The 25,336-nt window shown below is 37.8% G+C and overlaps 1 protein-coding gene across 1 annotated transcript in view; it reads right to left on the bottom strand.

Moving 5' to 3' along the window:
• TMEFF2 (transmembrane protein with EGF like and two follistatin like domains 2) overlaps positions 1–25,336 on the bottom strand; it is a 250,986-nt gene that overhangs the window by 86,119 nt on the left and 139,531 nt on the right. Inside the window, exon 5 of the mRNA XM_026697244.2 lies at positions 1,536–1,632. Coding sequence (XP_026553029.2) covers positions 1,536–1,632 — 97 coding nt within the window. The remainder of the gene's footprint in view (positions 1–1,535; positions 1,633–25,336) is intronic.

The following is a 25,336-nucleotide window of genomic DNA, read 5'->3' as shown; positions in this document are numbered from 1 at the left end:
AAGCAAGCCTGCTCCCTTTGTATGCAAGTCATTGCACAAACATTCCAAGGGAGTGGAGCTTGCATTATGATGCTCAATTAGCCATCTCACCGATTTTGACCTCCAGCAGTTCAGCTGTTGATTAGTTCTGTGTAAACTGGTTAGGCATTTAACCCATTTCTTAACTACATCCCATATACAAAGTCCTACATTTATCATAAGGACAGATTTCACACAACACTCAGATGTCCCCAAACTCTTTAGCTTATTCATCCCTTCATGAAATGACAGATTGTTCATCAATCCCAAACATTTACTGTATGAAAATAATTCAATAAGTACTACTTTAACTAAAAGTACTACAAGCAAAGACTATAACAACAATAATAGAGACAACTCAGAGCCACTCTTGCTGGTGGCTGACAATCCAATCCTGGGTAACGTTGCCTCACCACTAGCCAGGCCCCACCTTCAGAATTAAGGTTTGGTGTGGAGCTCTACAAATACCTCCTCAAATTAATTGACCCCAACAGAGCATCCATTATTTAACAACCACTGAATGACTCCCCAAATATTTACTGAATCCCATTTGACTCCCTGCCATTTACTGACCCTTTGGATAATCCCATTGACCCTTTAGGGGTCTCTGCTTTAAGTCATTAAAGTGAAAACAACCAACATGAGCATTGGTGCAAACATAGACAATAAATTGTTGGTTAATCCGCTTGAGAATGTTATTCAAACTCAGCCATTAAGTGCATGAAAAGACAATTCTCTGGGTTTAATGAATAGCAATTTGTGTATATATACTGAATCTTCAATATATACACTGGGGAGTATCCAAGTTATGCTGCTGATCCTCCTATTTATTTCTAATTTTTCTGTATTGTGTTTTTGTTATCACCAGACACATTCCATTAAAATGTGGTGTCTTTGACAGGCATTTATTAATACATTTGTTTGTTAGATTTCTCCTGCCTTTCTTCTAATAATCCAAGATAACAGTTCACGAATTTCTCTATAGAACAGGAATGCAGGGGTTGATCTAAATTCACCTAGCATTTTTTATGGGTGAGGATGGATTTAAACTTGACTCTCCTCATTTCTTTTCCAACATCTTCACAACGACACTACACGAATGTTCTGCTTGCTGGTTATTTCAACACACAAGTTGTCACTTAATATTCATGGAGAAAATCAAGCTATGTGTTTGTTAGAGGTCAAAAAATTGTGGGCAATTCTCTGTCTCTTTCTCCCCCACTCTACATATCTATCTATCTATCATCTATCTATCTCATTATGGAAGAGGCTAGTGTCAAATCCTAGTGCTTTTTCCCCTCATTAACATTATTTTTCAGATAAATTTCTACAGCAGTATTTCTTTTATTTTTAAATATTGTCTGTCTGTTTATTTTATCTAATCTATCTATCTACCCATCTATCTAAAGCACATTTGGTTCCCCTAAATTTCCTTCTGAGGGTGATCCACTAGGAAAGTCACATTCAAAGAAATCATATTTTCCAAATCAAACAAATATGTAAGTATGTTTCTGTACCAAACATCCTCTGCATCTTCATCGCACTCTGCCCCAAACTGACAAATGTCACAGGTGGATGTTTCCTTTTGAATGGTTTCTCCCGAACCTTCACTCCCTATGAAAGAAAGACAGAAGTCAAGAAAAAAATGCTCATGCCTTTCAAAAGGGCACAAAATCATCATTCATATTCATCTTTGAGGATACATAAAGTTTTGTAAACACAAATGACAACAGCCATTTCCATGTTTAGCTGCAACCTCTGACTGTGTAATGGAGTAGACTGGGCAAAGAGATTCAAATTTGAAAAGCAAAAAAAAAAAAAATCGAATTAATGTTGATTTTCCTGCAACATCTATACACAAGTCCAGAAAAAGACTAATAGGTACTACATGCACGGCCATCCAAGGTGTGTATCACATTTTGACCTTTAGATTCAGATCTCTCCATAATCTTAATTTTCAGTATTTGGGTTATACTAATTCAGGCACCTCTGTACACAGCTGGTAATCTAGCTTTCAAAAGTTACCAAGGTAGAGGAGATAACCTTGAAGAACAGAACACCAGCTAAGTCTTGAAAAGAAGATGGAGAGGAGGAATGAGGAAGGAACTGATTCTCTTGAGTATAAAAGGAGAGAAAGAGAAGCTTTCAAGATTGGTTATTATACCCTGCAACAAAAGAGTTCCAGTAGACTAATGAACCTGGCATATCTCATAGGGCTGGCTAACCTATAGAGAAATGCTACATATAGAAGCAAAGAAGAGTAAACATTTGGTCGATGATGAATGACCTTTCAGCACATTCCATCAAGGTACTGGTAGCTTTGTGTTTTACACTTAATGAAAGCTGATCTGGATCTTCTCAAGATGCAAAAGGACAGGGATGCTGGTGAGCCACTTGGAGTTTTTGGACTAGACCAGTACAGAAGTATCAGTGATACATAAAAACAAAATAAAGCACACACCTTGGTGCTGCATGTGGGTTTTCCCTGGCTCATACACATATTCCTACTTATATCTAGATACTGGTCTAGTATCAATACTAGACTACTTAAAGTAGCATCAATCCTGAGTCTTAAGGTGATGCTCACCCTTTTTCTCTTTTGAGGCTGTTTTCTCTTTCCAGATGCCCTCAGCAATTTTTAGATAAAAGAAAAGATGAGAAATGGCTCTTAAGTCTGATGTTGTACTTCTAAAATTAGGGGAAAACCCATGGGATGCTTGCAAGATATTCATGTATTGTTTATGATAAATTCAATTGCATTGTTTAATTTTTGAGGTATAACTTCATTTTAGTTTGCTCATAAATGCTGCCCAGAATTGGCCAGATGGAGATGGTTTATAAATGATACGATGTAAAGCAACAAACAAAGAGATCCTTTGAGTTCTGGCTAAACTGTGACATTATTTATCAGCAGGGAACAGTTCCAATAGAGTTGAACCAGATCCCTAAAGGAGGGTCCATCAACAGTCCTAATATCTGCAGACACCTCCTGTGGTGTATTGATATTTTAACATTTTTTTCAAGAACTTAATGTTCAAAATATTTTAAATATATACTTAATTTTAAATATTTTTTTAAAATATTTTCATTGCCTGCTCATACCTTGCTTCCAAAAATACATTTGGCATTCAGTGTTCTTTTCTGATTAACATGTACATTTGATCTGGCTCAACTTTAATAACCAGTCTGCCTTCTCTGAAATTGGTATGTTGCTGTATACTGTGAGAACAAGAATGTGATTTGGCATTTTGGTCTCAAATCTCATTCTGTGTTCTACTCTGTCTCCTAGCAATGATTAGTTTTTGAACCTGAATCACTTGTCCTTCTATACTAAATTTGGGTTCAAAAGAGATTTTTGTAGTTTGGAACCCAATAGCCCCCTCTGGCTTCCTGGTAAAGCCACTTTTCTTTTGGTCTCACCAGTTCAATTGAGAAATAGCCACAGCCACCATGGGAGCCATTTAGTCAAAAGAGCCACAACTTTGTCTCCAAAGTCCAAATGCTCCAGCAGCCTCCCAGAGCTAGGGATTCTTGGAACACTAACAAATACTGTTGAGTTTCACTTGCTAATAGTTGCTATGAGCTCAGTAGGGACTGCAGCAAACCTTGGACCAGTTGCAAAATAATTTTGGAAACTTTATTTGCATTCTTTCTCTCTTTTTTTTTATCAAAAGAAACATCTGTATCCATATATGAGTTTTAGCTGTACAAAAAAGAAAAGGCACGCCGTTTACTTTATGTTGATATTCTTAGATCAGAAGCATTTTGTGATTTATTCACTTTTATTTTTAAAATTATGAAAATAGAAATGGATTATAATCCCCCGCACCTGGTTCATTTTCATTGAATTACCAAACTTGATCATGATGTATAAACATTGTAACAGTAAAACATCTTAATTCCAATCAAATCCCAAAAGGGGGCACAAAAAAAGCAATTACTTGGTGGTTTTGTGGCATTAAAAGCCATTCCCCCTTTGATCCAGAAGAGGAATCCCTTATTTTTAGGGAAATCTCAGAGGCCAGATCTAGTTCTGAGGCTTCTAGTTGAAAACATCATGGCATAAGCATACTGGCATCTTTTCCTACACAACAGGACAAAGATGCTGCTCTTTCAGTGTGATAATGCCTGTTATGGCTTGATCTGGGCTGTGAAACTGTTTACCTACATTCAATTTACAGTACGCTGCCTTTTTCTGTATGTATGAATGGAAACAGTTAAATGTTTGAATGGAAACAGTTAAAATGTTGTTTAAAAATGTTATTTTGGACTTCGTTTTCTAAGCAAAGTCCATTGTTTCTGAAGTCATATAGACAACTAAGGCAATTTATATAATCTGTGCCAATTATATCATTTGAGCAATTATGCAAATGACAATTTTACTCCATTTTTGCCCATTTACATAATTTGTGTCATTATGCAATCTGCAAATGGCAGAAATTGACTCACAAATTATCTAAAAACTTCAATTATATATTTATGCAAATAACAGAATTTATTTGGGATTTAACAGGTATTCAGATTTAACAAATAACCTTTTCCCCAAACAATCTGTTACATCACAGTTTTATTCCATTATTTAAAGGACCATTTTGCAGTGTTCTTCATTTTTCTCAAAGTTCTGCAGTAAGTGTCTAATCCATTATATTAATATTATGTCCATCACAACCATCATGTGAATTATGTCCAAACAGTATAAGACAATTGAGATGACGTATAAGCCAGGGCCTTTCCTCTATTAGCATCCTGATTATGAAATACTGATTCAAAGAAAGAGAGACTTGCCCATAATGTGGACAAAATCTTTCTTTTGTTTATAAAGACCTCATTGCAGCATTGCTCCAAGTTGATTATTTGGGTAATATATGTTACACAGACACATAGACACAATTGTAAATATATACAAGTGCTCAGTTATTCAGGGAAGCAATAAAAATGCTTCAACAAATAATGAAAATACAATCTGCTAACAAAACATTGGCGAAACCGTTGAATTCTTGAAAAATATGTATAGGTACTCTGTACAAGTTAATATGCTTGGGCAAAGAGAAATGTTTTAATCTTGGCAAGAATATTTGCAGAGGCAGATTCTAAAGAAAGGGTATTCCCCTGTCAGAGGATTCACCCAACCCCTCAGCCTCCAAGGAAGCCCTTAAAAGGGGGGGCTCTAATAGACATCTTAATGCAGAGATAAGACCGTTCAGTACAGCAAGAACTGGTCTTCCCTATCAAATTATGAGATAAAACGGTATGTCAGAGTCTTGAAATTTCTGCGTCAAAATTGAGAGACATTCTCCCCCACTCCCAAGATTAAATGCAGTCCTTGGTCATCAAAACATTATCAATTTTTGCCTTTGTATACGTGTCAGAAAGTGTATAAAGAAACTCCAATATTTTATTGTTGTTCAAAAAAGAAAAAAATTCTTACACATTTATCTTGCAATGTATTTTCATCTAACTTTCTTTTGCTCCCCTTAATATATCCACTTTAATGTTAGCAAGTAGGTTTTCATCACTAATTTTAAGCACATTCTTAAGAATGGCAGAATTCAGATTGGCATTCAAAGCACTTGGGATCCCTGATGTGGTTTGAATACTAAACAGACACTGTGGAAACAAATATGTTAAATATATAAGTGAAGCATTTCTCCTCATTTTTTTTATCAGAAATGACCAGTTTGTTTCATTTTAAGTTCCTATTAGTGATTGAAGATACAAGCCTGACCGAAGAGATCTATTCAGCTGACTCTGTGGCATTAAATAAAAATAAGACCCTTTATAGTGTTATTTATTTATTTTTCCCTGTCATTGATCTGTACAATACTGCCTGATGATAAAATCTTTTTAAAGTGAATTCTTCCTGTCTCCCCCACTTTCTTTTTCTCCTACTGCGTAGATGAGCGCCTTGATAAAAGCTGACAATCCAGAAAGAGTTATTTTCTCCTGATTTCCTGCTGCTATTTAAGCTTCAGGAGGATAAGATGTTCATTTTCTAAGGTGACTAAGGGTGGCTGGTTTTCCTCCCCTCCCACTTTTCCCCCCACCGCTTTCTAAATTGCCCTTGCCTGTCACAAGAAAGCTGGATGGAAGAAAGGGAGATTAGTCGTCACAGAGATTCAGAAAATCCTACCTACATTTCTACAAATAGATGGAGAGAGAGAGAAAGAGAGACACAGATAGAGAGGGAGTGAGAGAGAGAGAGAGACAGAGAGGGAGGGGGGGAGGGAGAGAGAGAGAGAGAGAGAGACAGACAGACAGAGGGAGGGAATGTGGTCAAGAATCAGTGGGGTTGAGCTACAAATCAATATATACCAAAGACAATGAACTTTGACTCCCTTTTAGGGTAGCTCCACTACACATAGACAGCTGATGGTTCCCTCCAGACTGATAAAAAGTTCCTCTCTGACTGTGTTGGGTCAGCAATCAGTCATGACCTCCTTAATATCACTTGCCCAATGCTTTGGTCCCAGGTATTCTTGACTCTAAAGAGGCTTCTGCTTATTGACGGCACAGCATTATGACTTCCATCAGGTAAATGTTTTTCTTGGACCCAATCACCAGTAAAGAAGGAGGCAGAGGAAGCAGCAGTGTAATCACTATCTGGATGACTTCTCTGAAGGCAGTTCTTATCAGTCTAGCACATTTGTACAATGGTATCAAATTAAAATAACTCCTAAACTCATCTTTTCCTTATAGGTGAATACCTGAAGAGATTTCATACCAAGGTTCCACCTAGACCCCTGTGTTATTAGAAAATGGTGTGAAAGAGGATATGTGCAGAGTATTTTGGAAGGATCTAAGCTATATGCAAGAATCCATTTCCATTGTTTGTTTCATGTTGGACAGGGTTAACACATATAACTAAACTTTCTAATCTTGTGGTTATTCATTATATGGAAGCAAAGTGAAAACACAATTGATTAATGGCAAGTGTTTTAACAGATTCATTGAAAAAGCTGAATTTATAAATCCATCCCAGGAAACTTCAAATTTCGATGAATCCCACACAGATTTATTTATGACAATCCTAAGAAAGATATTAGAGAAAATGTAAAATAACTGATAATCAAACTTTGTATGGCTTCATATATTATGACAGCTAATAATTCATTGTCCTTTCCTATCTATATTTCTATTAAATCAATGTTTCTTCTCACAAACTTTTGTCTCTACTAACTATGATTACCTTTAAAAGTCTCAGGCAAAAGCTCTTTTTAAATCTCTTAAATATTGAGATTAAGGATTGAATTTATTTATTTGTTTTGATATGCAAGACAAGGATATTATCAATGGGGCATGTAAGAAGTCCACATTATGGAGTATGAAATACCTCTTAATGTGTTCCTAGACATGATGCTCTTTTGATATTTAGAATTTCATCATTTTAGTGTTTTGACTTGAGATGTTGCAGGATCTATTGTTTTGGTCTAGATTTTATTTACATCATTCTGTGGACGTATTTATCCTTCATTGGAAATTCATTGGAAAGTCATTTGGGAGAAATCTCTTTTGAAGGACAGGTGGAGATAAAATTTTGAAAAAAAAATCATTCAGAAAGAGATGGAAAATCTTTTAAACAAAAAATAAATCTGTTCTTTGCTTAGGAGCAACAAGACAGACTATGGATGTTCAATTCACTTTCATGATCAATTCAATTTCATGTTCTCTGTTGCAGTGATTAGAATGCAGTACTGCAGGCTATTTCTGCTGACTGCCAGTGCCTACAATTTGGCAGTTTGAATCTCACCAGGCTCAAGATTGACTCAGCCTTCCATCCTTCCGAGGTGGGTAAAATGAGGACCCAGATTGTTGGGGGCAATAGGCTGACTCTGTAAACTGCTTTGAGAGGGCTGTAAAGCACTATGAAGCGGTATATAAGTCTAAGTGCTATTGCTATTAGCAATTCTACCAAGAGAGCTTTGGAAAACTACCCCACTAGTAGAAAATTACAATGCAGTTTCTGCATGTATTGGTCAGATAAAGTAGATAACAACAACTAATAGTAAAAAAAGGAAATACTTTAAAATAATCTCCAAATAAAATGGTGCAATATTTTGAACATCACACATAGAGATCACACCATGTGTTTTCATGTCATTTTAGCAAAAGGAAGTAGGTGTAAAGGACAGAAGAGAAAGTGAGAAGCCACTCTGGAATACATGAAGTCAATCGTTTTTGCAAAAAGTGTGAGCCTAAGTTTTGCAGACAATATATATTTCATTCTATAATAAAAATCTCCCCTGGCACAAACCAGCCAGAGAGGTTCAGATGCTGAAAGTAACTTTCCTCTGTAATCGATAAGTCTTTTTCTCCCCTGAATAACATTTGCTCAGGTGAAAGCTGCAAAGTGAGAAAAATGAATGGGCGTGAAATAACGGGCTAGCACAGAAGTAGCCATCCTCTCAGATCTCTGGGAACAGTTCAAAATAACATTACAGGAAAGATGAAAAGAAAATTCACAACTCTTTCTGCCATAAATACCAAGTATGCAACACCACTTGGCTCCTTGGGTTGCACACAGCCTCCTTGTTCTGTGAAGAAGTGACCCGTCCCATGTGCACTTACACAAAGGGAAATTGGCTGCAATTTCCATTGCCAACTTGACCCTGATCAAAAGCCCATTTGACATGGGCTGAAACATTATCCTTGATCTCAATGAGCACTCAAGACTGAGACTACCGGGTCTCAGCAGGGCCGTGAAGCATTTCTGAGATGCAAGAGCTCCAATTTTATGCACCAAGCATCTTTCTCATGTGATTAAATTGAGAAGGGCCGACTCACCTGCTGTGGAAGAGCCCTCCTTGCCATTTCCCTCTGATTACACTGTACTGGGCTGCCCGGGGAAAGGACCCTCCTTTCCCACTGACCCCAGATCAAATGCTAAGCGAACAGCAAGCAGACAGGTGAGCCAGAGAGAGCAGATTGCTCTCAAACAGTCAGGTCTCAGGCTGCAGTACTATTTCAAAGCTCTTCAGCAGGGACAACAAATTCTTCTACCTGCAATCCTGTTCCTCTCTTTCAATAAACTTCATTTGTTTCTCTTTCTCTTTCCCCTCCATACCCTGACAGGTCAGCTCATGTACTCGTAGAATTGCATCAGAATTGTAACTCCTCTATTGCATCTTCAGCCAGAGATATCAGGAAAGGGTTTGCGAAAGGCTGAAGAGCATGGCATTTGCAAGACTGTTCCCATTTTCTTGCAGCCCACCTAAGGCATCCATCTCATTTATAAGAGCTTCTCTGTCTCCAGACTCATTTCTAGTTATTTTAAAAGCCCTCGACGGTGTAATCCAGAATACCCAAGGGAGCAGTTGCAAATACCAACCTTCCTAATCTGTACTATAGCTCTATTGAGCTTTCTGCTAAAAAAAAAAAAAAACAGCCTAAGATGTCTGTCTATCTGTCTGTCTGTTTGTCTGACTCTTTCTTGTTGTGGCCCCACAATTAACAAAATTATTCATTCATTTGAGATTTGCCAAATCTAAGCCGGTTTAGATAAATTGTTAAAAGAGTTTTCTTTTCTTCTGGGAACTGGTTAGGCTTCTTATATTCTTCTTGCTGCTAAAACAATGCTGTTATCAGAATTTATATTAAAATTGGATGACAGGAAAAGTGAGGTTTTTTTTGTTTGTTGTTGTTGTAACAAATTAACAGATAACTTTCTCATGATACTTGTATTTGCTGCAAAGGAGACTGGAAGCTTCTTTCTGTTTTTTTACTTTCCCCCTCCCCCTTTTCTCTCTCTGTCTAATTGTTCTCTTTATTCTGTAGTAGTTTCTGTTAGTTTTTATGATCTGTTTAAAATGTTGTTATACAATTTTAAATGAAGAATTTGTAACGTAATGGAACAGAACACTTTATTTGGCCAAGTATGATTAGACATACAAGGAATTGTTCTCCGGTGCAGAAGCTCTCAGTGTACATGCAAAGCAACAGGCTCATTATCACTGCAATACTAATAAGAGTGGGGAGTAGAGAAGATTATCCATAAATGCTAAAACTACAGCCATACTACATGGGTAAATGTACATAGACATTGGACAGCACTGCCAAAATTAGATGGTCAGCAGACTGATGGCAGAAGAGAAAAACTGTCCCTATATTCATTTTGGCATGTAAGAAGTAATTCATATTACTTCTTCCAATATTTTCATTCATACATATGTTGTTTCAATGAGGTGACCCAAGATGATGTATAAAGATTGAACCTCCACTCTCCCAAATCATAGCCTAAATCATAAAATCAATTTTCAAAAATAAAATAAAATTGCATGCTTGGGGTCAAAGAACCAGATCACTTGAGTAACTGAAATAATAATAAAACAATCAACGGAGCTCACTGAAGCTCCTGGACAAATAGCTGTGGGAACAGCCAAGCCTTATGAAAGAGCAACAGAATATTATTCTCTGCTTGGAGAAAATACATGAATTGAAAAATCAGTGATACCTGTTCTCCTATTGAAGAAGCATACCTTTCAGCAATATAATGTTCCTCGTAGAAATGGATAATTATGTAAAAAGTTGTATAATTTGTATAATGTATATTATACACATTTACACATAAAGTTGGTTGGTATCCTATGAATATATTATATTATTATATTAGAACTCCCACCAACCCATTTAGTAGATATAGATCTTATTAGCTAGGCATGATGGGAGTTGAAGAGCAAGAAGCAACCAGTGTTGAGAAAACTGACACCAGCACAATTCCTTTTTCTACTCCTCATGTAGAAAAGTGATTTTTTTCAAGTGTATAAAGTTCATTACATCTAAAGATTTCAGAACCAAGAAGTTGTAGCTGTGTTTATAGCTTCTTTTTGTCCTGCTTTTCTTTCAAATCATCCTACTATGGGCTATTTCACCACACAATTTCCTACCCTGGGATGAAATTTACATGCATCCACATTCTTCCTGAAAAACTGTTATGGAATGTTGGATATGAAGTGGTCTGACTGATGCCAACTTTTCACATTACTAGTATTAGCACTTAAAGTTGTATACCACTTCACAGTGCTTTACAGCCCTCTCTAAGTAGCTTTTCGAATCAGCATATTGCTCCCAACAATCTGGATTTTCATTTTACTGACCTCAAAAGGTTGGGAGGCTGAGTCAACCTTGAGCCAGAGAGAATCGAACAGCTGGCAGTCAGCAGGATTAGCTTGCAATACTGCATTCTACCTACTGCGCCACCACAACTTTTATGTACTGTGTGAACAATATAGCAATATTTGAAACCATTTAGCAGCTGCCAGTGTTAAACAAAAAAGGTTCATGCTTGCCAAGAAATGTGAGGAAAATGTAGAAGGGAAAATGGTCAAGTAGCATGTTGGGAACTCTTACATCTTCACTGTTGGTTTAATTTTCTTTTAAAAGGAAATGGCTTCATTACACAGGAACTTCCAAAGACCATATGGAGCAGTTGTAAACTTTAATATGGGTTTCATTGTGCCACAAATTAGGAGAGACTGTTCATTTTTGAACGTGTCACTTACATCAGGCTTTTTTAAAAAAAATTCCCATGTCAGTCATTTGAACAAAAAAAGTGAAATCGGCAAATGTGCCTTTGATTCAAGTGTTTGCTCTTTGCTTCATTGTCATTGCTGTTCTGCTCCCATATTAGACAGCATTTGAACATTATCTTAGTAAAAAGCAATCTGGGAACATGGGCAGCAATTCAATCTACATTTTCTTGGACATTTTCTTTACATTTTCTCAATGGTGTCAATAGATTTTTTTTTTCTGTTCCTGTTGTTCCTTCATAAACATACATCAAAATCTCTATAATGCTCTGACCTTCAGGAGACTAATAGTTTCCTTATTTCTATTAAGAAATAGGCCCAGGTGCATTTATTTCCAAGGAGGTATGCATACGATTACAGATACATTTTTCAAGTTAAAGACATTATGTTGCTATCTGTGCCAAACCCTTGAACAAATTACCCTAATTTATTGATGTTGGATGCACAAATCTCATTATCCAGGACAGCTCAACTGCCTGGAGTAAACTACTCTCAATGGCAGTTTTCTATAGGGTATTGAAGAGCCACGGTGGTGCAGTGGTTAGAATGTAGTATTGCAGGCTATATTGACTGCCGACTGCCAGCATTTTGGCAGTTTGATTCTCACCGGCTCAAAGCCTTCCATCCTCCCAAGGGTTGGTAAAATGATGAACCAGATTGTTGGGGGGGAATGGACTGATTCTTTAAACCACTTAAAGAGGCCTGTAAAGCACCACGAAGCAGCATCATATAAGTCCAAAGAGCTACTGCTATTGCTACTTGTTTTCTTCTGTGGCCCACACATCAGACTGTGAATAGATATTGGCTTTGACTCAGAACCTATGTATGATGATACCACTCGAGTTCAAATATGTCTCTTTTCACACCTGCATCTCTACCTCACCTTGCTCACCTGTTGATAGCTTCTTCTTCACTTGATTTTTTTTTTAGGTAGTGCTATTCAGTACAACATGGAATGTTTCTTCTGCTGCGAGCTGTCATCTACATTAGTAGTTTGAAGACTCAGCATTCTCTCTCCATTTCACTGACATCAGAAGAACAGCTGGATGATTGCCTGAAGGCACTGATGGGTGGTGTGAGATCAGTAAACTGAAGCTGGACACAAACTTTTGAGGCCCTGATTAGATTCCCTCTCTGAGAATGATCTAATATCTGTGATTTAGGACAGAGCTTTCTAAACTGTGATGTCCCAATTATAGTAGAATCCTTTCCTGAGACAAATTAGATTGATTTCTGTGTTATCAAAAGTTAGGCAACAATTTATCTATTTACCAGGTGTTTGTGGGATCACACTGCTTCAGATTAACTCCTCTCCGAATTGATGCCTACTGCACATTATCAGTATTTGTGTTTTACTTTTAGCATCGTCTAATGTATGCTTTTAATAGTGGTTTATCATCATCACACGTTGCTTTGGGCAATGTTCTGGGATCTTTTAAGAGAAAATAAATAAAATAATATAAAATAAATTGATGATTAAGCATTACAATAACAGCCATAAATATATTGGCTGATTACACACACACACACACACACACACACAGAGAGAGAGAGAAACCTGGAAGGAGAGACTGTGCAAGAACATCATTAGAAGGGGGACTCGTTCGCTGCTTACAAACACACTCCTTGCCAGAACTGCAATCATGATGCTATAAAGTAAACTTTCCCTTAGAGCATAGTATTTTATTGAACAATAAAACATTTTATTGTGTAATAAATAAAACACAAGAATGTAGAGTGGGAATGCGCCTCTGGGAGTTCTGCATCAGTCACTCCCCAACTCTATGCCCACTTACTTGAGAATGGACCCCACTCAACACAAGATGCTTGACGCCTGATAAAACATACCTAGATTTTACTGTAAGGATTACACCAGTTTGTACTATATGTGCGCACGCAAATGGATGGAGCAAAACAAGGATGTGTTTGCCCACTTTGCTTCTAAATACCTAGCCCTCTCTTGTTTCTGAAGACCAAGATTGTACCCAGCAAACAAAGATTTCATCAAAATGATGAAAATGTATTGTGACACCATAATGCAAACTCTGCCCCCTGTATAAATTCTAATGCAAATACAAAAGAGTGGAATTTGCATTTGCAATGTCACAATGCACAATGTCATTTGTCCCCCTTTCTCCACATAAGAAACTCACACTTCAGAGGTATTGTTATTTAGAGTAAGAGATGGGGAGAATGCTTTTTAGACTGCTATCTAGTTGAAGGATTAAAGAGCCTGATCCTCCATTATTCTAACACTGCAGCAATCATTCAACTGTTGGAAAACTTAGCAAGGGAAAACACACTTAAAAAAAAAGCACAAAGAGGAATTGGACCAGTGCTTGGTATATATGATGGTTTTAAAGGATTTTTTGTTGGAGTACCATTGATTTATACGTGTTTATCTTTCAAAATATTATTCAGGTTTGCAAGATAGCAACACCACACAATAGCAAAATCCTAATGATTTTAAAAAAAGTCTAAGAAAAAGAAGATAAAGGAAAAAAGAAGGAACATTTAGGTATCTCAGAAGATTTCTTATCAGCACACAACATAGCTCTCTAATGGTTCAGTACCTCACAGGGTCATCAGAGATCACTTATCATATAAATCAAATAAGTGGCAGACTATAAGAGTGCAGGCCTATAGCAATTTTATGTCTTTACTCACAGGCATCAAATTTATCTTTTGGACAGACTATAGAGAAAAGATAATGTGCTAAACCCATTTAAGCTATCCACAAAACTCAAATCAAGAGATCACCTAATCTGAAGATGCCACAATGACCCTTGATTAAATGCCAATTTGTAGAAGAAATAGCTGGCTTTAAACTTTTACAGAGCTGACTGACCTAAGCTCTTGTTTACCCAGAAAGTGTTTCTTGCTTTGAAGAAAGGTCTCTCATACATATCCTGAAATACACGGAATAAAATTGGTATACCTTTAACCCAGGGGTCTTCAAACTTGACAGCTTTAAGACTTGTGGACTTCAACTCCCAGAATTCCTCCTCCAGTCATGTTAGCTCAGGAATTCTGGGAGTTGAAGTCCTCAAGTCTTAAACTTGCCAAGTTTGAAGACCCTTGCCTTAAGCCATATTGGTCAGAGTCAGGTTGAATATTTATGATCTGGTTACTGCAGAGGAAAACACTTTAACAAAATTCTGAGACTATAGCAATGGTTTATTGGTGTGAGGGCATGAAACCTCCCATTCCCACCATGCAAAGGGACTTGGGGATGCCCTCCTGACTGCAGAAACTAAGCTTAGGAGATCAATCTTAGAGGCCTTTCTTATCTAATAACTGTCTTGGCTGTCTTGGCTCCCAGTGGGGTGGGTTTCTTTCTTTCTTTCTTTCTTTCTTTCTTTCTTTCTTTCTTTCTTTCTTTCTTTCTTTCTTTCTTTCTTTCTTTCTTTCTTTCTTTTTCTCTCTTTCTCTCTCTCTCTTTTCCTTCCCTGCCTCTACCCATTCCATTCACACCTGGGGAAAGAGGGAAATTGCTACAATGGAAAGCAATCTCTCTGTCTAAGTGTGGGGTTTTTAATTAGAAAAATGAACTGTGGATAATGGATTTGCACCCTTCCTCTCTCCACTGTGCTCCAGTGTAATTTTCAGTGCCTGTCCCCACCTAATCATTTCAATTAAAACAGCAATCCTGGGAGAAGGATTCCATCATAGGAAACATAATATTGTTTTGTGCAAATGGAAATAGTTGATGCTCAAAGCAGGATATTTAATGTTCACCATCTCCATGACTGAGAATTTCATTATGTTCAATTCAGCGCAAGAGGGTCTTCTAATCTTTCAGCAAAAATTTTCAGATTTCTGTCTTGATATTCTGTTGACATATTTTTCTCCTAGAAAGTACTAGGATTCTAAGGAGTTGTGTGAAGACTCTTTAAATTTTTTTGGTTTTAACTGATTGTATCCTATACATGCCCACTAGTTTAATAACTATAATAAACAAAGCGAAAAGACAGCTGGGGGCAAATGGGATTGCCTTTTCAGGGAGAAAATGGGGTTGACACAAATCAGATGTCCATTTTAAACAGTTTTCACTAGTGCAAAGCTATCATTAGATACCATGCTTGAATAGACTTCTCTGTCGAAACAAGACCCTAGCTTCATGGGCAAAGCAATCATTTCCAAATGGATTCAGATGTTTTAATTAACAAGGGTGTGTGTGCCTGGAAAGCCATGTTATCTTTGACTGCATACACTAGAACATTTAGTATCCACTGGTCTTCCCCCATTTTAAAGTGCTATTCCAGACTTCCTGGTTCAACATAAGACTCCCCTAGGTTGAATGGAGCTACCTCCCAGATGGTGTCTGCTCTCTTTAGTATCAGAAGGATTGTGCCTCTCTACTACTATGCATTGGGAAAGACAAGAAAACATAACTATCTCCTGTCCTGCTTGTAACTTTCCTTTGGAACTATCTAGAAATGAAGATATCTAGATATCTGAGCATGAGAGTGTAGATAGCTTTATTGTTATAAATCACTTTAGTATTGCAGCTGCTGCTTGTCCTTTGGCTGAAATTTTAATAATAAAGGGAAGTAAATAAATAAGCAAATAAATATCTTAAAAAACATTGATAGCAAGAAGCTTCAGAGATTTATTATCTGCTTATTTACAAATGCAAAATATATTACACTTGATTACGGCACAGCAGTGGCTCTAAGCAAGTCACAACAAAAACTTGTTTAGATGTGTGTTTATGATGATCTTTGGTTCCTGAGTTCAATAGGTATGAGTGTGATTAAGTGTTTGTGTGTGCGCTTCCTTAACAAATCCAGTGGATTTCTGGAACCAGGTCACTGGTAAGTAGTTACTCAAGAGAGTTTTTGCTGCCTTCCAGAATGCGGAGGTGCCAAATTTGACCTATAAAACTAAAAATGATTGACACCAAGGTGTTCTACACTTTCTCTCTGATTTTTACAGTCTGCCCAGGGCAATCATTTAGTATTGTCCTCTGTGACTCCGAAATGGATCGTGAGACTTTGCACTTAATTAGTTGTTCACTAGCTGGAAAATGCCCTTTTCTGATAATGTCCCAAAGGAAAACTTTGGAAGAGGGAAGGTGGAAAATGGGAGTTTGATGGAAGGGAATAACTTTGCAGGGGGAGGGAATGGTGTTTAGCTTTCTGATTCACCTTCTGAATAACAGTATTTCAAATTGCACCATTTTATTGTTGGCATAAGAAACACGTGAGTCTCAAAATGAAGACTGCACACTGCACTAGAGAGGCCAGCAGAAGAACAGTAAGTCTAAAAGTTCACACTAGGAATTATTTTAAGGGCTAAGTGATTTGCAAAAAAGTTGAAGGTCCCCCCCCCCCCTTAATATGCAAGCAAATATAAATAAATCAATGACAGCATTAAAAAAAATGTATTTCAAGTTGCACTATTTGCAGGGGGATGATGGTGGAGCATAGCTTAGCTCTTGGCACAAATGGAGCCTACTGGTCATGCTCTACTGCTGATAATGATGTTCTCTTCCCACTCCTGATTATTTGGTTTTAGCAATAAGCTTGACTTCCCCTAACAAGCTTGTGTTTGGAAGAATTGCCAAGAACCTAACATTTGGGAAAAAAAACAACCCTTAATACCTATTTTATGTCTATGATGCTGATTCACATGACATGGCAAATTACTCTTTGGGTCCTTGTCTAATTACCAGCTATTAACCACATATGTTGATATTTTGCTTAATTTATGGATTGTTAGTGGAAGCAGATTTGAAGTTAGTTGTGGAATCACCTTTCTCCTGTGGTTTCTGCCTGCCCTATCAGCCCTGGCAGAGTGGGCAAGATCCAGGTATCATCAATAAAGCAAGGAGGTCATTTAGCAGATCCCCAGAAACATTCCTTCTCCATTCTGGCACTTCACATTCAAGGCAGGATATTAATTTGGGAGCTCTGCTATGGGTAACACATGTCCAGTTGTGTTTTTATTGAGCCTTGATGTAGTTTTACTTGTTTTTTTGTTTTAATGTAATCCTCTGTTTTTGTTGTTCGCTGCCCAGAGTTCCTTGGATAGCCATATAAATTAGATTAATAAAATAAATAAATAAAATGATTGGATCCCTTCTCCAAAAATGGGAGTGTGCACTCCCTCCTATTTAAAATGCCAGAATATAAGTTGCACAGTTGCTTTCAAAAATATTAGCTAGCTAGCTAGTTTGTGGATCTTATTTGAGTATGCAAACATTGTAGATGGGTATGATTCAAGATTGTGGAATCTCCCTGAATTTTTTTTTTTTTACTAAATCTTGAGACCAGATGCAAAACAGTGACTGCAATGTGAAAGGCAGAGCCAGGTACAAAATAGATGGATGAGAAAGAACAAGTCAGAGCCAGATGCAAAATAGTGGCAGGATGGAGGAGTCACTTAAGTGTGATAGGAAGTATAGAAATGTGAATAAATGAATGAAGAAGGATATAGACAAGGCAAAAGTCTCCTCATGTATCATGAGCTTTGGTGAACTACATATACAGCAAAATAATTTTCTTTATGTAAATTATTCTAATTCTAAGGTTCTGATCAATTTATTATAAATGGAAAGAAATCTTGGTGTGTGTCTTTTTTTAAGTAACTCTGTGCCAAAAACATGCTTACCAAAAATGCCTTACCTTTGCATAGTGACTTACTCATGTCTATACCCTACCATCCTGTGTGTCCCTAAATCCCACTGTTAGTAAACATTTCAGATAGCTTCAATATCTCAAATCAAGCAAACGAATGCACATATTTCCCTACCTGTAGAAGTTGTGTGGTGATATTCACACATACATAAACCTAGCTCCATCCCAGGAGAGATGTCCTCAAACTGAATTATGATTCCAGACAAGTAATTAACTAATTCATATTGCAGAGTTGTGATCTGGCAAACCACAGGGCAAATGCTGCCAACCCAAATAAACAGTACTTAGGCTCCTGTTCTTTCACGGTGCCACTCATCCAATTTGTTACTGACATATACATGTTTGAAGCCAACTGCTATAATCAAAACCAACATGTTCTGGTAGCACTGCAGCATCCAAATATAAGGGCACATAGCAGACCAAAAGTGACAGACGCTGAAATGGAAAATAGATTGCAACAGGAGGCATATCCTTGTCTGGATGACAAAACGGGGAACATGCCAGTTGGCAGCATGAGCCAATCTGCTTAAGAATCTAAATGAACCTTTCAGCCATTTAAACCATACTATTCACATCTTCTTGCTTGTGAATAGCTAACCCGGCGATAGCATCTTGCTACTGACCAGCAGGCATTCACCAGAAAACAAACACCAGCATTTCATGGATGAAATAACACATAATCCACTGGATGTGAGTACTCTATCCGAACACAAATTAACCAAATGAGAACCTACAACACAGCACATCTTGTGGGGCATATTTCAAATATCTGTTGGTACACAGGAATTCTTTCCCTTATTTACACTTTTGTCAAGCTTTTCAACTGTATAAAAAGGGGGTTATTTATTATGTTTTATTAACAGAACTTAATTTGCAAGAAGTCCCTCTCTCCTCAGTACTGGATGCAATGGCTTAGTCAATGAAATTTATGTAAAACTAATTTTTCCTGATAAGATTCATTTACATTCTCTTCCACAGAAATCATTTTTCTGGTAATCTAATATTATGCAAAATCGGAATTCAGGATTGTTCCTAGTATTTTTGGTTTCTGATTGGCTTACTAAACTTCCTAAGCCATGTTTTCCCCTATTTCTCTTCATTAGCTTCAAATAATTAGATCAGGCCAGAACAATAAAATTGATCATATGATCAGGCCTAAGGGAATGGAAAATGCATTAGGGACATTTGGAATTATGCTTTCAAAATGCTGAATGCTTAAGTTATATTTAGTAACTACTGTATCCCACCTTTGATTAAGTTATAAGCAAAAGTTTCATTTTGAAGGGTTCAAAACACAAATGTTCTTTCTTAATGTTATTGTTAAGAAAAAAAAAATCAAATCAAGATGCAAACATTTTTAAAAATCAAGTTCCTATGGAAGGAACATTCTTTTTTCTATGTGCTGCCTCAAATATTTTTTTGAAGGAAGCCACATTTATAAAAAGGAATCCATAGCAAACATGGATTGGTCAAATTGAAAAAAGAAAGAGAGAAAGAGAGAGGGAGAAAATGTTATTATTATGCATCTAGGAATATGAGCCCAGTTCTCAGGAGAGCTGTTTGCTATGTTGAAATAACAAAACTAATAAAAAAACTAAGACACATAATCAATTAGCCAAGCTTCTTTCTCACCTCAGAAGAAAATAAGTGATTATATTTGCAGACAAATATATGCACATGTTGTGTGGCAGAATGAAAATGGAAAAACAACAATAAAAAAACTACTTTCACTCTAGCCTCATGAAGTATCTGCCAGGATACAGATGTAATTCTCCTCCACCTTCATGCTTATGAGCTTGGACTGTGTCTGGAATTGTCATCCATTCAGTGCAAAAATCTGAAACTGCTTCTGTATGCATGTTTGGCTAAATATACTTTCAGAGTGATTAGAGTGAGTCTTACCAGCCTCTCCATTATTAGGAGCTTATAGGTGTAACAGCCCTGTTCTCTCTATTCTTTTCTTCAAATAGGAGGAGAACTTACATTAAGAGGGTGTCACGAATGTAAGTCTTTGCCTGGAACAGCAACATCACGTGTTCTTTTAAACTCACACCAGAGTGCTCTCTCTTATCGTATGAGAGAATTACCTTCATTCTTTGAGATGGAATTTCTTCATGGGGATACAAGCTTTCAGTGTTTATATTATTGTTATTTATTAATACTTGTCATCCTCAGGCTATTAAGGTGAGAACTCTCATTTCCCCTGTTCCTGGTAATATATTCCTGCTCATAAACGGCTCACAAATAAATGAAAGGACAAAATAAACCAGGAAGTAAATTGTTTGCTGTAGTGGTGAAGCACAAGGGTGGAAACCAGGTGACTGAGTGGTTAAGCACAAAGCCAGCTTGGTGACCTTGACCAATCTTTCCCTCTGAGCCCTAGCAAGCAGGTAAAAGCAAATAGCTTCTAAAAACTTGTCAAGAAAATTGCAGGGACTTGTCCAGGAAGTTACCAGGAAGAAAGATGAGCTATAAAACTCCAGAGCATAAACTTTGGCTATGGTATCTAATCTTTGTACCTCTCTCTCTCCCCCCCACCCCTCTACCCCAAAAAATCCCTTCTAGCCATCTGTTCTGGTTAGGTGCATGAATTCTGCATATTTGTAGCAGAAACTAGGAGTTATATTAATCTTGATTTAATGCCAACCCTAATTGGATGTAAAGATCCATGCCTCTCACAATTATCAATGGTGACTATAAACAACTTGAAAATAAGCTGGAATTTGATTATCCCTAAGCAACATTTCTTTTGCAGAATTATGATCTGAAATATTAATGAGGAAATGTTGGTTACCCTTATGTAGTTGAACTGCCTGGGGAGGTTTCCCCCCCTTCTATTTAATTGCGCCTGATTCTCTGACACTGTCTGCACAAGTGTCTGTACTTCTGTTGGCAAGGTTTTTCGGAAGTGTTTTGCCATTGCCCTCTAACCTAGAGTTCAGAGGTGTGACTGGCTCAAGGCTACCCAGCTGGCTTTGTGTACAAGCAGGTCTAGAACTCACAGCCTTTTGGTTTCTAGCTTGATGTCTTAATCACTACACCAAACAAGCTGAAGAGTAAAATAACTTTATTCTCAGAAATGTGGTACTCCTATCACGACCAGCAAGCTACAAGAAAGGTTGGTTCTCATTGACCAGCTACCTACAATGTGCACTGTGGAGGAATCAGTAGATGAAAGTTGGTGGTCAACTGACAGCACTGGGTTTCCATTCATAGCTGAATGTATTTAAAACCCCACATTTATTGACTTACCTGAATGTTTGAGAAACATACCTGTGCTTTTACAACTATTTGTGTTGAAGAAGCTAGTTAAAAAACCAGTTTAAAAGTAAAATTACATCAATTCAATGGAACTCTGCACTACCTGTGGTAAGTCCTGGTATTTTTTTTTTGACAGGGATAAGCGAAGGTCATAATCTTAAAACAGAAACATTTAAGTCATATTCATGGGACCAAAACTAAGCCTCTGACTTGACGAGATTACAACACCATATTACTCCAGGCAAGCAACACAAAAACTCTTGAATTCTCTTGCTTCTTCAGTTCTAGTTCTCCAACAAAGTAAGCATATCCTTGCAGGACAGAGGTACTGTAGCTGGAATTTCCTGTCACCGCCCTCCAGTTTCTTTCCTTTCTCCTTATTAAAAACAAGCTTTCTACTTAGTCTCTTAGGTGACAAATGCTACGGTTACTATTCTTTCTCGCTGTAACAATAAATAATAGTTGAATCCTTAGTGCTCTCTGAACTTGATTGTTTGCTTGCAGACATTTCATTACCCAACTACATAACAATGTTGCTCAATGTGGGGCCTGTTTATATACAATAGCTTGCCCTGCTATTGCGGATGTGTCTCCCCACCCCAGGAACTACCAAGAAGAAAATCACACACATACCCTGCTTTACTAGGACAAGTTACCCTATATAAACAGTGCAAACTCCACACTCACTAGCATCAAGCTCAGGAGAGCACCAAGGACGCCACTGTTCAACCCTGAGCTACAGATACTCTCTTCTATTGGATAAATCATAGTCTTGCTCAAAACAAGGGAGAGCAGAAGACTGAGAAAGAACTGATAGTTGGTAACTTGAGAAAGAGGAAAATCAGGTTGATTTTGTCTGACTTCTCTTATTTATATAACAAGCAACTTCCTGCAGATGAAGCATTAGAAAGCCAGAGAGAGTTTACATTACAAACATGGTGCAACCATGCATCAAGTTGCACAAAGAAGAGGAAGGAAGGCTTTGCCAACACAGAAGCCAATGATAATAGAGGAAACATAAAAGTAAAAGTTCTTACTGAATGTGTCAGAAGCCCAGAATTAGGATTTTGTTAAGCAGCAACAGCAGTCAAACTAAATACACCCTGTATCCTTAAAATGTTCAGTTTTCTTTGTCCACAAATTACCAGATTCAAAATAATGATTTATATTAGCCACTATGTAATATATTTGGCTATGTCATTCCTTTTCCTTCATGATCCTTACCTACATTTCATCATTAGGGATGCCAGATTTTGCAACCTGACATTTAAAAATTAAGATATATTGTGAACTGCCTAGTTAAATACACTGCTCAAAAAAATAAAGGGAACACAAAAATAAGACATCCTAGATCTGAATGAATGAAATATTCTTATTAAATACTTTGTTCATTACATAGTTGAATGTGCTGGCAACAAAATCACACAAAAATTATCAATGGAAATCAAATTTAGCAATCCACGGAGGTCTGGATTTGGAGTTACACTCAAAATTAAAGTGGAAAAAAACACTACAGGCTGATCCAACTTTGATGTAATGTCCTTAAAACAAGTCAAAATGAGGGTCAGTAGTGTGTGTGGCCTCCATGTGCCTGTATGACCTCCCTACAATGCCTGGGCATGCTCCTGATGAGGTGGCGGATGGTCTCCTGAGGGATCTCCTCCCACACCTGGACTAAAGCATCCCCCAACTCCTGGATAGTCTGTGGTACAATGTGGCGTTGGTGGATGGAGTGAGACATGATGTCCCAGATGTGCCCAATTGGATTCAGGGCTGGGGAACGGGCAGGCCAGTCCATAGCATCAATGCCTTCATCTTACAGGAACTGCTGACACACTGCAGCCACATGAGGTCTAGCATTGTCGTGCATTAAAAGGAACCCAGGGCCAACCGCACCAGCATATGGTCTCACAAGGGGTCTGAAGATCTCATCTCGGTACCTAATGGCAGTCAGGCTACCTCTGGCAAGCACATGGAGGGCTGTGAGGCCCCCTAAAGAAATGCCACCCCATACCATTACTGACCCACTGCAAAACCGGTCATGCTGGAGGATATTGCAGACAGCAGAACGTTCTCCACGGCATCTCCAGACCCTGTCACCTCTGTCACATGTGCTCAGTGTGAACCTGCTTTCATCTGTGAAGAGCACAGGGCGCCAATGGTGAATTTGCCAATCTTGGTGTTATCTGGCAAATGCCAAATGTCCTGCACGGTGTTGGGCTGCAGGCACAACCCCCACCTGTGGACGTCAGGCCCTCATACCACCCTCATGGAGTCTGTTTCTGACTGTTTGAGCAGCCATATGCACATTTGTGGCCCGCTGGAGGTCATTTTGCAGGGCTCTGGCAGTGCTCCTCCTGTCCCTCCTTGCACAAAGGCAGAGGTAGCAGTCCTGATGCTGGGTTGTTGCCCCCCAAGGCCTCCTCCACATCTCCTGATGTAGTGGCCTGTCTCCTGGTAGCACCTCCATGCTCTGGACACTATGGTGACAGAGACAGCAAACCTTCTTGCCACAGCTCGCATTGATGTGCCATCCTGGATGAGCTGCACTACCTGAGCCACTTGTGTGGGTTGCAGACTCCGTCTCATGCTACCACTAGAGTGAAAGCACTGCCAACATTCAAAAGTGACCAAACCATCAGTCAGAAAGCATAGGAACGGAGAAGTGGTCTGTGGTCACCACCTGCAGAACCACTCCTTTATTGGGGATGTCTTGCTAACTGCCTATGCTTTCCACCTGTTGTCTATTCCATTTGCACAACAGCATGTGAAATTGATTGTCAATAAGTGTTGCTACCTAAGTGGATAGTTTGATTTCACAGAAGTGTGATTGATTTGGAGTTACATTGTGTTGTTTAAGTGTTCCCTTTATTTTTTTGAGCAGTGTATTTTTTTAAAGGGTCTCTCAAGTTAAGCTTGATATCTTGGCAACAGTACAGGAGCAGTATTCCATCACTTTCTTTTAGGATTATTTTAAAAACAATCTCCTACACTTAGCCTACATTTTAGGATTTTATGGTAGTCTTTTATACATATACTGACCAGAGCCAATCGGCTTAGCTTTTTTGAGATCAACCAAGGTTGCTAAAGTACTGTCACTTTATTTCTCCCTAGAATTTCTTTTATAAAACTCGTATTTCTTTCCGTACTTTGTTTTAACTTCTCCCAGCTCCTAGATCGAGCTAGTAAATGGAAAAGTGAAAATAACTTTGGTGTTCATGGCAACAGTAGAAGTACAACAAAGGCAGCTATGAAAGGATTTTCTGAACTCTGTGGCTTAGGAAAGATTGAAGAAGAAAGCACTTAAGGATATGTAAAATTGTCTGAGAAATGAAATGGAAAAAAGGCAAGAGTTATTTCAAACTCTAAGTATGGAATATTTTAATTTCAAACCCAGATAAATAGGTTTTAATTTTAGCAAAGCTCCACTTGATTACAGTTCCAAAATCACTGATAATATACATTTTAAAATATTCTGATATATATTATACATATATATTAGGCTGAGAATTTTAATTGCCAAAATGCACCTCCCAAATTGGATTTGGCTAATCTGTGGGATTGGCATATTTGAAAAAATATACTGCAATACTTTCTTAAAATACCATTATATCCCACATATACTCATATATATGTCCATTAATGGATAAGCAAATACTCGAATTTTAAACCAAAATATTTTAAAGACTGCACCACACCAATTGTGAAAATTATAACTAAATTTTGAGAGTTTGCTAATTCACAGGTGGTGCAATTTTCACAGTATTTTGGTTAAAAATGTGAAGGTTGGATGGGCTTTTCTGTGGATGGGCTTATATGCAAGCATATACAGTGATGCTCATACTCTGGGCAGAGCGAATCACTTGCCTCAGAGAATAGATGCTGACTACTGAG

The sequence above is a fragment of the Pseudonaja textilis genome, chromosome 1, assembly GCF_049901715.1.
Source record: "Pseudonaja textilis isolate UNSWEBS1 chromosome 1, rPseTex1.2, whole genome shotgun sequence".
Classification (NCBI taxonomy): domain Eukaryota; kingdom Metazoa; phylum Chordata; class Lepidosauria; order Squamata; family Elapidae; genus Pseudonaja; species Pseudonaja textilis.
The sequence above is the reverse complement of the archived record's forward strand: the minus strand, read 5'-3'. Positions and strand labels throughout refer to the sequence as shown.